Source organism: Gekko japonicus, unplaced genomic scaffold (genome assembly GCF_001447785.1).
Source record: "Gekko japonicus isolate JY-2015 unplaced genomic scaffold, Gekko_japonicus_V1.1 scaffold3, whole genome shotgun sequence".
Taxonomy (NCBI): Eukaryota; Metazoa; Chordata; class Lepidosauria; order Squamata; family Gekkonidae; genus Gekko; species Gekko japonicus.
In genome coordinates, this window is record NW_015170887.1 from 672,733 (window position 1) to 687,120 (window position 14,388).

Here is a 14,388-nt window from a genome sequence, read left to right on the forward strand (position 1 = left end):
TGGGATAAAAGGACAAGTCCTTTTATGGATCAAAAACTGGCTAATTAATAGAAAACAGAGTGAGTATAAATGGGCAGTTCTCTCAGTGGAGGGTGGTAAGCAGTGGGGTACCGCAGGGATCAGTACTTGGTCCACAAAAACATGGCAAATGGGGTTCAATGTGGCCAAGGGCAAGGTGATGCACATTGGAGCCAAAAATCCTAAATATAAATACACATTGATGGGGTCTGAACTGGCAGAGACTGATAAATCTGTCAAGGATGGGTGAGTGGGCGTCAACATGGCAAATGGGGTTCAATGTGGCCAAGTGCAAGGTGATGCACATTGGAGCCAAAAATCCTAAATATAAATACACATTGATGGGGTCTGAACTGGCAGAGACTGATCAAGAGAGAGATCTTGGAGTTGTAGTGGATAACTCACTGAAAATGTCGAGACAGTGTGTGACTGCAATAAAGAAGGCCAATGCTATGCTGGGGATTATTAGGAAGGGTATTGAAAACAGATCAGCCAATATAATAATGCCCCTATATAAATCAATGGTGAGACCTCATTTGGAATACTGTGTGCAGTTCTGGTCACCACCCCTTAAAAAGGATATTATAGCTTTGGAAAAAGTGCAGAAAAGGACAACTAGAATGATAAAAGGGTTGCAACACTTTCCCTATGAAGAAAATAAAGCGCTTGGGGCTCTTTAGCTTGGAGAAACGACGACTGAGGGATGACATGATTGAGGTTTATAAGACTATGCATGGGAAAGAGCAGGTAGAGAAAGAGGTACTTTTCTCCCTTTCTCACAATACAAGAACTCATGGGCACTCCATGAAATTGCTGAGCGGTCGGGTTAGAACGGATAAAAGGAAGTACTTCTTCACCCAAAGAGTGATTAACACATGGAATTCACTGCCACAGGAAGTGGTGGCGGCTACAAGCATGGATGGCTTCAAAAGGGAATTAGATAAGCATATGGAGCAGAGGTCCATCAGTGGCTATTAGCCACAAGGTATAGATAGGGACTCTGGGGCAAGTGATGCTCTGTCTTCTTGGTGCTTGGGGGGGGTCAACAGTGGGAGGTCTTCTAATGTTCTGGCCCCACTGGTGGACCTCCTGATGGCACTGGTATTTCTGGCCACTGTGTGATGCAGAGTGTTGGACTGGATGGGCCTTTGGACTGATCCAACATTGGCGTCTCTTATGTTCTTAAGGGGGGGAGAAAAGAAAGTCCTGCATTGCAGGTAGCAGTCCTTCAGCCGGTGGAGATGCTGTGGCTGGAGAGAGGTATCAGGTGAATTGTGGAGAGGAGAACTCGTGTGCTTCCTGAGAAGTGGCGTCTCTTATGTTCTTAAGGGAGGGAGAAAAGAAAGTCCTGCATTGCAGGTAGCAGTCCTTCAGCCGGTGGAGATGCTGTGGCTGGAGAGAGGTATCAGGTGAATTGTGGAGAGGAGAACTCGTGTGCTTCCTGAGAAGAGGAAAGCAATGTTATAAGTCAGGGTGGAGAAAAAGGTTGTTTTTAATTTAGTAGGAGAATCAAGATGCAGCGATTCAGTTTTGTCATGTAACATTTAAGCTTGCAGTGAGGAGGCATGGCTGCCAGCTCCTGGCCCTCCACTTCATTAAGAGATTTGTGTCATGAGCATTTCTTGCCATTCTTGGTGGGGGGCGGGGTGGTAAAATTAAAGTACTGAGAACTTTGCCTCTGAAATATTAAGCAGGGTTTGGGGATGAGTGTGCTGTGGGAGGCTGGATTTCTGAAGCTGTCCTGCTGACACAGAGGATGAGTCCCTTTCCAAATTTCATAGCTTTATATGTTTTGGCTTTGTATTTGGTCAAATATCTTCCAACAAGCTTTCTCAAGGACAAGTGATACACTTTCTTTAATGCATTTTTACCCTGCCCTTCATCCTAAGAGCTCAGGGTTGCATATATGATTCTCCCCTCCTCCAGTTTATGCTCACAGCAACCATGTGAGGTAGGTTAGGCTGAATGTCTTGTTTTCATAGGAGAGCAACACTTGTCCTGTTCCTTCCCTCTTTGACAGGTTCTTTGTGTCCCTTCTTTCTCTCCATCGTGCTCACTTGGCTATTGAAATAGGGCTTCAATTATGGGGAATGTTGAGCTTGTAGCAACGGCTGTCAGGCCATTGGCCCAGAGTCCTAGGTTTTGTTCAGGCACTCCTAATGAACCAAAACGAGAAGAAAAATATTTACTTGTTTAATTCATCTTCATCACCTTAAAGGGATCTTTGTCATTTGCATTGGAGGTCACTACTCCCCCTCCCCCATTTTCCTCTAAATCGTAATAATAAATAATGAGTTTCATTCAAAGCTCCCCGCCAGCGAGCTGCTAATTACCCAAAGTACGGCTTGTAATTTACACAGTAATAAACCGTAAATTTAAACATTATGGCACTTTAAGTTAATAATTTCTCTGCTGTAACAAATAGCCTATCTTTTACCCCTGCTGGTGCTCTCCTACAAACCATGCAAGTGTTGGTGTTCAGGGATCCTGGGCATGAGTTACCTTAAATGATGCTCATGTAGCATATTTATAGCACATTGCTCCGTGATGGCAAACAGCTGAATTTGTAGAGCCTATGTGAGTGCGCATAGTAACATACACAATAGCACACTGAGCTGAATTTCTAAAAGAAGTTGTTTAGCCTAGGAATATGCAGCCTCCCCCTGCATTTTAGGGATCTTTACTTTTAAGGCTTTAACACCTAAAGCATTAACTTTTGAATAACTGTTGGGTTTACAGACATTGTCCAAGGTAGGAGGATTATATTTAGGAATGGCTGCACGTTCGGGATTTATGGGTTGGAACTCCTGATTGGTTGGCACTGGCGGTTGTGAATTTTTCCTGGTCTCTCCCCCCTTCCCCACTTCTTTCTGATCCTGGTGTCTCAGGATTCATGTGTTGGGAGTCTGCAGTGGGGAGGAGAAACTTGGCTCTTCTTTCTCTCCCATCAGAGCTGTTAGACCAAGTGGGTCCCTGAAACCTGGGAGATAAACTTTCCCAGTCAGAAAGGGCTGCAGTAGGAGGGGGAACTCAAGAAAGATCTGTGACCTTTTCATTTGTAGATTGCATTGTCCAGCCCATAATTGTAGAGGGATTATGTCACAAATCTCTGATGAGGATGAGCCCCCACTGATATAAGTTCTTTTTTACACACTCAAATAAGGCTTGGCTATCCAGCTTTTATATGGTACCCTGTGTGATAGTAGCTGTTGCAGTCCTCTGCATGTTCAGTGCCAGGTAGATAAATATTTCTGGTTAATTCAGACATGGGGTGAACTATGTGTATATTTGTACATCTTTTTTAATCTCACAAAGGGCACCAACATCCTCTTTTAATCTAAGTAGATAGCCCATGCTAGCCCAATCTCATCAAATATCAGAAGCTAAGTAGGGTCTGCCCTTGTCAGTATTTGAATGAGAGACCACTAAGGAACACCAGAGCTGCTGTGCAGAGGCAAGCAGTGGCAAACCACCTCTGAACCTCTCTCATTTTGAAAATCCAATGGCGTTGTCATAAGTGGGCTGGAACTTGACAGCAAAAAAAAAAAGGTGCATGATAACAAATGAAGTGAGACTCCTCTTGGCCTAAACCAGGGCTTTTGAGTAACCAGAGAAAAAGCAGAAGGAATGCGTGACCTTTGGCTGAGGCAGTGGTGTGTGACTCTGGATTCTCTTGAACCTCTTGGTGTGCTCTGAAACCATCAACCATAGATTCTTTATGGTTTGACTGTCTGAGTTAGAGATTGGGAAGCACAGCAGTACAGTGGATCTGTTCCTATCTGTCAAGTTGTTACATGATGGTGGTGCTGGAGGGATAGCTGCTTGACCCTGTGCTGTGGTGTTTCACAGTGCTCTGCCCTGTCCCCCATGCTATTTAATGTTTAAATGAAGCTACTAGGAGAGAATGTCTGGGGGTTTGGAATAAGGTACCATCAAACTGATAACTGGTAACTCCATTTCTCCTTTTCATCTGAACTGGGTGAAACACAAAATGCCCTGGATTGGTGTTTGGAGGTGGTAATGGACTGGATGAGGACCAATAAATTGAAATTCAGTACAGACAAGGTTGAAGTGATATCGGCTGGTAATAAAACTGGTGTAGGAGTACAGACGCTGCCTGTTCTAGATGAGGTCTCCTTTCCTTTAAAGAAACAGGTTTGCAGCTTGGGAATGCTTCTTCATCCTGAGTTGGAGGTGGAGATGCAGAACTCCTCTGACACACATAGCTCCTTTGTCCAGAGTAAGTCAGTACACCAGCCTTAGACTTTCCTCAGTGTGGCCACAAATATCCATGCTGGGACACTGGAGCCAAAAATCCTAACTATAAATACACATTGATGGGGTCCAAACTGGGAGAGACTGACCAAGACAGAGATCTTGGAGTCGTAGTAGATAACTCAATGAAAATGCCTAGACAGTGTGCAACTGCAGTAAAAAAGGCCAATGCTATGCTGGGGATTATTAGGAAGGGAACTGAAAACAGATCAGCCAGTATCATAATGCCTCTGTATAAATCAATGGTGCAACCTCATTTGGAATACTGTATACAGTTCTGGTCACCACACCTTAAAAAGGATGTTATAGCATTAGAAAAAGTGCAGAAAACGGCAACTAGAATGATAAAAGGGTTGGAACACTTTCCCTATGAAGAAAGATTAAAACGCTTGGGGATCTTTAGCTTGTAGAAACGACGGCTGAGGGGTGACATGATCGAAGTTTATAAGATTATGCATGGGATAGAGCAGGTAGAGAAAGAAGTACTTTTCTCCCTTTCTCACAATACAAGAACTCATGGGTACTCTATGAAATTGCTGAGCAGTTGGGTTAAAACAGATAAAAGGAAGTATTTCTTCACTCAAAGAGTGATTAACACATGGAATTCACTGCCACAGGTGGCGGCGGCTACAAGCATGGAGAATTTCAAGAGGGAATTAGATAAGCATATGGAGCAGAGGTCCATCAGTGGCTATTAGCCACAAGGTATAGATAGGAATTCTCAGTCTGGGGCAAGTGATGCTCTGTATTCTTGGTGCTTGGGGGGGGGGCAACAGTTGGAGGGCTTCTAGTGTCCTGGCCCCACTGGTGGACCTCCTGATGGCACCTGGTATTTTCGGCCACTGTGTGACAGAGTGTTGGACTGGTTGGGCCATTGACGTGATCCACCATTGGCTTCTCTTATGTTCTTATGTTCACATCCAAACTGGATTATTACAATGCAGTCTATGAAGAGCTTTCCTTGAAAATGGTTTGGAAACTTCAGTTGGTACAAAATACTGCAGCCAGATTACAATCTGCAACTGGCTGTAGTGACCACATGATGCCAATCCTGAAAATATTTAATGGACTTGCTTTTTGCCTTCAGACACAGTTAAAGGTGATGGTCAATACCTTTAAAGCTCTTAAGTGGTCTGGGACCAGGATACTTAAAATAGTACCTTGTCTCATATGTTCGTTCCTGACAGTTAAGGTCTGCCACAGGCCCTTCTCCATGTACCTTCACCTGCAGAAATAAGGTTGGAGTCTCTGTGGTGGTACTCCAGTTATGGTGCTTCCTTCCAGTAGAAGATTGCTGTTTTATCTCAGAGCAGAACAACCTTCTCTCACCCTGTCTGAATTCCAACAGGCGTGCAAGACTGAAGCACAAAGGTAGCTGGAAGCATGTATTTTTACTGCTACCCGGGATTTAGGGTAGGATGTGACAACCCATGTGACTTAACAGCCAATCAGAAGCATTTTGATCTGTAGCAAGTACTGAATTTGTTATGAACAAGGAAAGGGTGAAGCAGGCTGAATCAACAATTTCCCATAGGAGCCTGTCTGACAGGCAACACTGAATTACTAGCATAATGATGAAATGTCTAGCTGTGGAACCCTCCCTTCCCCTTATGCATTACAGAGTAATGATCACTTGCTCTGACTCATGAAAAATGGTGGTTGGGATCACAAAGCTTGGTTATACCTGGGTCGAGAAGTGTGTCATACCCATTATACAAAATAAGCATAGGTCCATTTTCTCCATGGTTTGTTTGTGTGAACACTTACAGGTAAAATTAACCAATTAGGTGCACATGGACACATGCTAGATCACCATTCTTTCTAGTGCCTGTAAGTGCTGAGTACAGAGTGTAACAAAAGGAAATAAGACTCCCTTCCCCCAGCTTTTGGGTAGTACAGTACTAACTCTCTCTATAAGTTATTTATTAAGACTTCTAAAATTCATATGAATGCTTGGTATATTGTCTATATGTAGATATTCCAAATTGTACTGCAAGAGACTCTGTCATGATTCTGTCCCTTGTGATCAAACGGGGACTGCTGGCTGTGAGCAGAGTAGAGAATTTTCAAATATTTTGACTCTTCTAGATAATTGTATGCTGCAGGGACAAAAGATTTGGAAGTTCAGTGTGTTGTCGGGGTTTGTGTGTCCATTAAATTGCTTCCTTCCTAGCATTGTGGAAATTTAAGTTCTTACTGGGCTGTTGGAGCCACCTTTTAGATTAACTGCTCAGAAATTATTCTGATCCATGTGAACATGAATGCAGTATCTTATTTGTATGCCATTTGGGTCTGTGCTTCTAGAACGGGGGGAGGGGGTTGCCTGAAGCGCAAAGTGCATGTTTGGTTAAACCCAGGTATTCTTCAATATGGGATAATGTAGGGGTAAGAGACCCAAGTTTAAGAGCAAAAGGGGCATGCTGGAAAAGGGAGCCAAGCCCTCTCTCATCGTATGCCTTTCCTGAAGTATTTCTTGGAAGTTTTCTTTCAGCCAAGCTAACTTCCACTATCTGACTCCGATTGGATGAGAAGGGACTTGAAGTGACTGGGTGTAGGGAGATAAGTGTGTGTGGGGGTGTAGGTGGGTATAAAGGCATTCTTCTTTGTATTTATAAAGGCAAACCCAGGTTTTTTTTAAAAGGTCCTGTTCCTGTTATGTGTAGTTTCAGTCTTCCCTGCTTCCCCTGTGTTTCAGGAGACCATCATGAGTGCTATTGGCACTGAGAGGATTAGCCACATCATTGGTGATTCATGCCAAAAAGAGTAAGCATTGGAGTGTTGCTAAAGTCTAGAAGTCAGGGGCTGGGAGGGAGGCTTATAACATAGAATGAGACTTGCCCCTTATTTTATTGTTCTGTGGGAATGGAACGCTTTCCAAGTTATTAGAGCCACCGTCTATGGGGTAGGGTGGGGGTAATGTTGTTTTTACTGTTCTGTAGTCCTGTTGTATTTCTTGTCCCCTTCTACTTGCCTGAAACAAATGGCAACTGCACTTGCTCTCTATTAATTGAACTATCTTCTTCAGTCTCTTACAAGTTTATGAAATGCACAGAGAAACAGAGCAAACTTAAAGACGAAACATTAGTACCAGACAACTGGCTGGCCAATAATAATGATGCCATTCAAGGCAGCAGCAAGTTTGGTATTGCTCTGCATTTCTGAACTACTTTCTCCTCTTGGATGTGAATATATTGCCTTAGATGTAAATGGGGAGTGAAATGGGTGAAACTGCCCTTTAATATAATGATAATGCCTTCCCAGTCAGCCAGCTGTTGACAGCGTGGCTTCCTATAGTTATGCTCTTTTGGACTGAGTTTTTCATTTACTTAGGTTAATTCTGCTTGTCTGACAGCTGTGTTTAGAACACCTGTCTGACATGGGGGCTTAACCTTCCTTTCTTCCCCATGCATCTGTTTTTCCTTCTTGTTTATCCATTTCTTCTGATTCTTGGTTTTCTTGTGCTTCCCACAATTTCATCTTTTCTGCCATCTCTCTCCAGTTTCTGGTTGCCGTCTGTGGGAATGAGGGATCGCAACCAGGTAAGATGGCTCTACTTTGCTTCCTTATATTTTCTTTACTTGATTTTTCTCTCTAGAAGGAACAAAACGCTGGCTTCCAATTTCTTCTGCATTACAGCCTGTGTGCAAGAGGTAAGGCAGCCCCATGTGATGCCACGCTCTAGTAGATCCGGCTTTTTGTACTAGCCAGTACACAAAGGCCTCTGTCTTCTCCTGCAGTTTTGTTTTCTTCAGTTGCTTCCTCATTTCAGCTTTCTGGTTGAAGTATTTGTATAGTTAGATCAATTAAGTTTTATTATTAAGTAGCTTTATAGATATACGTGTCATATAGAGTGCGTGCCATCTTATATTTTATCTTTTTATAGCTGGGTTGACTGAGGAATTCAGCCATGTTGGCATCTTGGCAGGGAAGAAAGAAAGGTGGTATTCGTACTATGTTTAGAAGTTGCTTGGCTACTGCAAAGAGAGAGAGCCAACATAACCCATACTACACCAACATAACCCGTTGCAGTTGCAAGGAGCCAGCTCCACAGCATACAGTGACCATTATCTGTGTATTCCTCTTTGGGTAGAAAAGCCATTTCTCTTTCATTTAAAAACAATGATGCTCATTCCTCTTCAGTAGTCCTGCCTCTTTTTGGTTTACTGGCACTAGTGCTAAACTCTCAGACCACTGTGTAGCTTAAAACTGATATTTGTATGACAGAACATTGTGAGTACTGATGCTGAAATTGTTACTCAACAGCTGATGATATTCCTCTGACAGAAAACTCAGATATTAATTCTGTTTTAGATGGTGGACATGAGTGTCTCTCATAGATGCTATGATAGAGGGAAAGAAAAAGAATTCTGCAAATAGCTCAAAATAATTCCTTGATTTCTAGTAATTTTTCTCCTCACTGTCTGTAATGTTATGGTTTATCACAGGCTAATAGTCCAGCTGAAAGTGAATTTCATTACAAGCAGCTTTAATTCTGTGTTCCTCACTTTCATGTTACTAGCTGTTGGCGCTGTATTCTAGATTCTTTAGTTCTTGTAGTGCTGTATTAGAAGAACTTTCTGTGTGTAGTTCTTCATAAAGAAAACATACTACAAGCATTGGTCTGTTTTTAAAAGAAATAGTACTGTATGCCTGTGTGCTGCTTTGTTACAGTACAGATAAGTCAGTTTCAGCCCCTTGAAGTGCTTATGACCTTACAATCAACCTTAAGGCTGAGAGAAAATGGAGTCACCATAATGACTTAACAAGGTTAGAATTTGTTGCTATCCATGAACATAGTGAATAGATAAACCATGAAATTATCTTCTTTCCTACTCATATTGGACTAGAGTTTACCCAGTGCATTTTACTACCACTTTGATTTTTTAGAAAAACCTGAAAACTGAATGACTGAAGAATGAACTGAACCCAGAATTTAGCAAGGCACACTATGCTGCCACACATGAAGGACTGTATGAATCCTCCCCCTGTTAAAAATCTCTGCATTTGTAACACTTGAACATCAAGGAGAAGTATTTAAGATCACCCAATTCGCTGACATGCTAGCTTTGTAGATGCATGGAGACCTTAACGGGGGGAGGCATTCCATCATTAATTCCACCTGTACCAGTCTTTGGGACTCTTCTGGTCTGCTTCAACATTTGAAAAATTCTTGTTTTTTTGAGTACTTCTCCTTTGCCTTCTAGGAGGAACATATCTGTCTAGCTGTGATGCCGTTTTTATAGACAGGTAGTTTTCTGTCTAGATTACTCTAGACAAAAAAACAACATGTCTGTAAAAACGTCATCACAGCTAGACAGATATCCCCCCCCCCGTATGTGTATATACACACACACACAGAGCCCCTGAACTGAGCCAAAAGGCCCCCACCCGAACTGAGTCGGTCTGGCGAGTTCAGTTCCCCCTTTCTTCCAAGCCAAGGCGGGCAAGCCAAGGTGGGTTTGATGGCTCACAGCAATTCAAACCTAACAGCGGGGCAAGTGCCCCCATCAGCTGTTGTTAAAAAGGCTATCAGCCATTTAAACCTGACAGTTTAGCTCCATACCTCATGCCACTTAGCTGTTAGGTTTAAATGGCCCCGAACAGCCAAACTGAACAAAAGTCCAGTAAATATTCAGGGAAGGCACCTTCCCCAAAATCAGTTTGGGGAGTCCAAACTAGCCCAAGTTTGTGCCAAATTTTGGTTCATGCCCATCCTCTGTGTGTGTGTGTGTGTGTGTGTGTGTGTGTGTGTATAAATAAAATTCAGGAAATCATTTAATCTGCTGAAGGCTATAATTGTGGTCATATCTTTTAGGAATTGTCTGTATTTATATTTTGCAAAAGATCTTCCTGTGGAGCCAAAATGACATTTATGTAGGTGATTCTCAAGTTGAGGGTGTTAGGCCAAGTCTTTGGAGAAGGTAGACTGTGTTTGGGAGCACAATATATATGAGAACAGACTGTCCTTTAAATCTCTACTGATATTCTTTCTTGAAAATAAGATTTTTGCCTCTTGACTCAGCATGCATGCACTACTTCTGAGTCTAGTTGGTGACATCCAGAATCTCCCCATCAGAGAGGGGAGCAGAATGGTCTCTTGTCAGATGTTGTATAAAAGAGTCTCAGGAACTGCAGGATGGTATCTCAATCCAACTATATTCTGATACTGTTACTTGATAAGCTATTAATGAAACCTACTTTCTTGCCTTTCCAGTTCAATCCACTATCTCCTCTGTACTCTTTGGATGTTCTTTCTGATGCCTCTCACCGAAGGTGCTCCCCAGCACACTGCACAGCCAGGTAACCATTGTACTCTGCTATTTGTTGGAAGGGTATGATGTAATCTGTATTCTTTGAGACCATGTATTTTGACAGAAAGTTGGCACAGCTGTTTAGTGCCAAAAACAGTCACAGGACATAGAACGTATGCTGTGTGTAGTATTAGTGTCTCCGTGTGAACAGAGATGATATTTGGATAATGGAGGTTGTGTATAGAACAGCTGGTCTCTGCTTGTTCAGGGTGCATGCCAATTTGGATGCTTCCTGGGTTTTGCACATCAGCTGCCCCAGATGCCAAGAACATTTCTTCCTGTTTATTGCTAATAACCAGCAAGTTTTTATAGTGTCCTTATAGATAGAAGCTGGATATGATGAACTGAAGTTCTGAGGTGACCACAATTAATCGTCTGCAGTAGACTTTCCTGGGTAGATGTTAGCATTTGAGGTGTATGTGGTTTGGCTGTTTTGTGGGTGCACTGGGAGTGAATAAGCTTGGGCATAAATTTTCATTGTACTGTTAAGGTTAATGGATATATTCCACTTTCTACTGAATGTTTTCTCAGCATTATGCGGTCCCTCAGTACTCTCAATGGTCAGAGAAATTGCTGTGGGGGAGAGTGTGTGGTTCTAAGAACTGGTTAAGCTTGTGGAATTGGGAGGCATGTGGAACTGACTGACTGGAGGAATAGGCACACAGATCCAGGGCTGTATTGGGCTGGGGCAAGTCTCCATTTCTTTTGTCCTCGTTGCAACCATCTTTTCTTTCTGTACATTCTTATACATGAACTGATTTTTCCTTTTAAACTGTATTACTCTTATACCTATTTTACTAGTTTGCTCCGGTAGCATGACTAAGAATAAGAACATAAGAGAAGCCAATATTCGATCAGGCCAATGGCCCATCCAGTCCAACATTCTGTCACACAGTGGCCAAAAATACCAAGTGCCATCAGGAGGTCCAGCAGTGGGGCCAGGACACTAGGAGCCCTCGCACTATTGACCCCGCCCCCCAAGTACCAAGAATACAGAGCATCACTTGCCCCAGAGTCCCTATCTATACCTTGTGGCTAATAGCCACCGATGGACCTCTGCTCCATATGCTTATCTAATTCCCTCTTGAAGCTGTCCATGCTTGTAGCTGCTGCCACCTCCTGTGGCAGTGAATTCCGTGTGTTAATCGTGATCTGTCGATAAGCCCCTCAGAGCCATGCTAGTCAAAGTAAATGGTGCTGGGTAGGTGAACGAATGATTTGACTCTGTGTGGTTGTTATTCTGCAAATCGCTATTTGCATTCATATTGCCATAATAATAGTTTGTCATCTGTGCATGAGATGGTAGGCTCCTTTAAATATAAAAGCTGGGAAAATGTGCACAAAAAATATACTAACTGTATTTTTTTAGAAAGTTAAATTCTTTGGTTGGGACAAGGAAGTTATACATCCAATGCATTCTCAGCAGAATTACTTCAGTAAAAGTTATTGGGCTTAGACTGTAGTAACTCTGCGTAGGATTGCACTGTCATAAAGAGTTCCCTCTCTCCCGGCTTTTTTTTTACTTGTCAAGCCAGGCCTATGCTTGTTTACTTGGAAGTAAACTAAGCCCAATAGGGCTTGTTCTTAAGTAAGCAAGCTGCATTGCGTAAGAGTGAAGTCCAAGCAGCGAATTCACTCCCAGGTGAACTCACCTCTTGGACTTCAGCGGCGTGGCTTGCAAAAGACATTTAAAGAGAACATTCCCTTTAAATGGCTTTTGCAAGCCACACCGCACACAAGTGAGTTCTAAGCAGTGAGTTCACCCAGAAGTGGGTGAACTCGTCACTTGTGCATGAACCACAGATACGAACCACACAAATCTCAGTGAAAAACATGGTGGTTCGTTGGAGGTTCATTGTCGGTGCTGGGTCATGAACTGAGTGATTTCATAATAAAATTAGGTTCGTGAGCTGGTCTGTGCCCATCCCTACACAAGACTCAGCTGGAAAAAACAATAATGCTATGGAAAGTTGAAGGCAGTAAGATAAGAGGAAGACCCAACATGAGATGGATTGACTTAATAAAGGAAGCAGTTTGCTAAACCTGAGCAAGGCTGTTAATGATAGGACATTTTGGAAGTAATTAATTCATAGGGTCGCCATCAGTAGGAAGTGACTGATGGCACATAACGCACAAGGTTTGCATTGCATTAGAGACAAAAATGTAGCAGTAATTATTTAAGAATGTTAAAAAGGACTGGCTCAAGGAACTAATGGGAAGATCCACTAAATTTAGTTTGAAGAGCAGGAAAAAATGCACTGATTAAAATTCCAAAATAACTGCTTGAAATGTTTGTTAAAAGAGGAGGTCTTTATTTCCAAACAGAACTGGATATCCTTTATTGCTTTAATAGGGTGTCTTAAGGTTGTGTGAGACCAGAAAGGCTTTCATTTGAGACTTTGTGGGACTTTCCACCCTTCTACAGTTGCCAGAATGGGGAGTGTTGAGTGGGGGGAATTTGTGCTAAAAGGTCAAGGAGATTTGCACTTGCATTGAGTTGGAAGTGGGTGGGCTTTGCTTTTATGATCAAGATACAAATGACATATTTTGACTGCCTGAAGTAAAGGTTGCTGGTATTGTGATGTAAGCTATTAGCTGAGGTCCAGATAGGACATGAGGTAGGCTTGCAATTAGCCACTTGCCTGCTTGCTGGCAGTGATTAAATTGCTTCCGGGTGAATAGGCCGGGAGGCTTAAAGCTGGGTCCTTTGTTTGTTTCCTTGACTAAGCCACATCTGGCTTATGTGTGGATGGTTGATCTAGTAACTCTTTGTCTGCAAGGCTGTCTTGAGATATTACCAAGAGCTTTTTTGAGTCTCTAGAGTACAGCATGTAAATTATGAACACGCCCAGGTTTACTGAGTTCTGGCTTTTTGGGAGACATGAGCTTTTTGGGGCCTAGTAGATAGGAAAGAGTTTATTTTTATTTCTATACTGCTCAAACTAACAGTTTGTGTAAGGGACCATATGTGGAAAGCATTTGTGAATATGTTAAGCAATTGGGAACAGTGTTATTAGGCAAATTCTGTTTTTTCCACCGTTCTGCCTTAACACATGTTTTCTTTGCCTCCCCAGTGATTTCTGGTGCCATTCATTTGACAGCATAGTGACTGGCTTGTAACCCACTGCTTCATTTAAACAGAGCCGCCAGCCAGATTGCTGAGTTTCAGAGCCATGGGTGTGCAAGGAGGGCTTTTCGATGTCAAGGAGAAGGCTCTGTGAGGAGTGTTCCTTGGAAGGCGCAGTTGAAAGGCTGCATAAATTGTAATATTCCAGGACTTCCTTTCTAGCAATTCTGTCTGTGAAGTGGGGAGACTTCTCTGAAAGTATTAGGCAGCCCTGGGACTTCCACACCTATCATTAGAAGTGGTGTGTCTGTGTGGGTGGGTGGTTTGGTGACTCTGTTATCATTAGTAGTATAATTTTATTTTGCAAAGTGAAGAATCCTCTTTTTTGCTGTCCTCCCTGGGGATGGTTGGTGTATTAATTTGCTGTATTGCCTCCTGGCTGTTCCCAGGCTGTTTTGATTCTTCATCATGGAATTTTAATGGCCTGCTGCCTCTTGGGGGGCATGCAAGGAAGAGCATCTCAGGGATTGCTTCCCTTCTTTTCACATGCCTGTAATTGCTGCTCTTTAGGAACACAAAGCATCTAATAATCATGCCTTGTCTGTTATGGCTTCTGTTTGACAATGAAACCTTTTTTTGAGGGGGGGAAAGACAAAAACAAGAAGCCAGTACTGAATTCTTCCTTGTACCACTTTCCTCCCTTAAATTTGGGACCTG

The 14,388-nt window shown here is 42.6% G+C and overlaps 1 protein-coding gene across 3 annotated transcripts in view; it reads left to right on the forward strand.

The window, feature by feature from the left end:
• GPATCH2L (G-patch domain containing 2 like) overlaps nt 1-14,388 on the forward strand; it is a 42,379-nt gene that overhangs the window by 13,182 nt on the left and 14,809 nt on the right. For 2 of the 3 annotated variants that reach the window (XM_015418373.1, XM_015418374.1), the window contains exons 6-8: nt 6,989-7,056; nt 7,793-7,832; nt 10,508-10,593. In XM_015418373.1, the coding sequence (XP_015273859.1) occupies nt 6,989-7,056; nt 7,793-7,832; nt 10,508-10,593 (194 nt within the window). The remainder of the gene's footprint in view (nt 1-6,988; nt 7,057-7,792; nt 7,833-10,507; nt 10,594-14,388) is intronic. The other variant, XM_015418375.1, reaches the window with a different exon arrangement.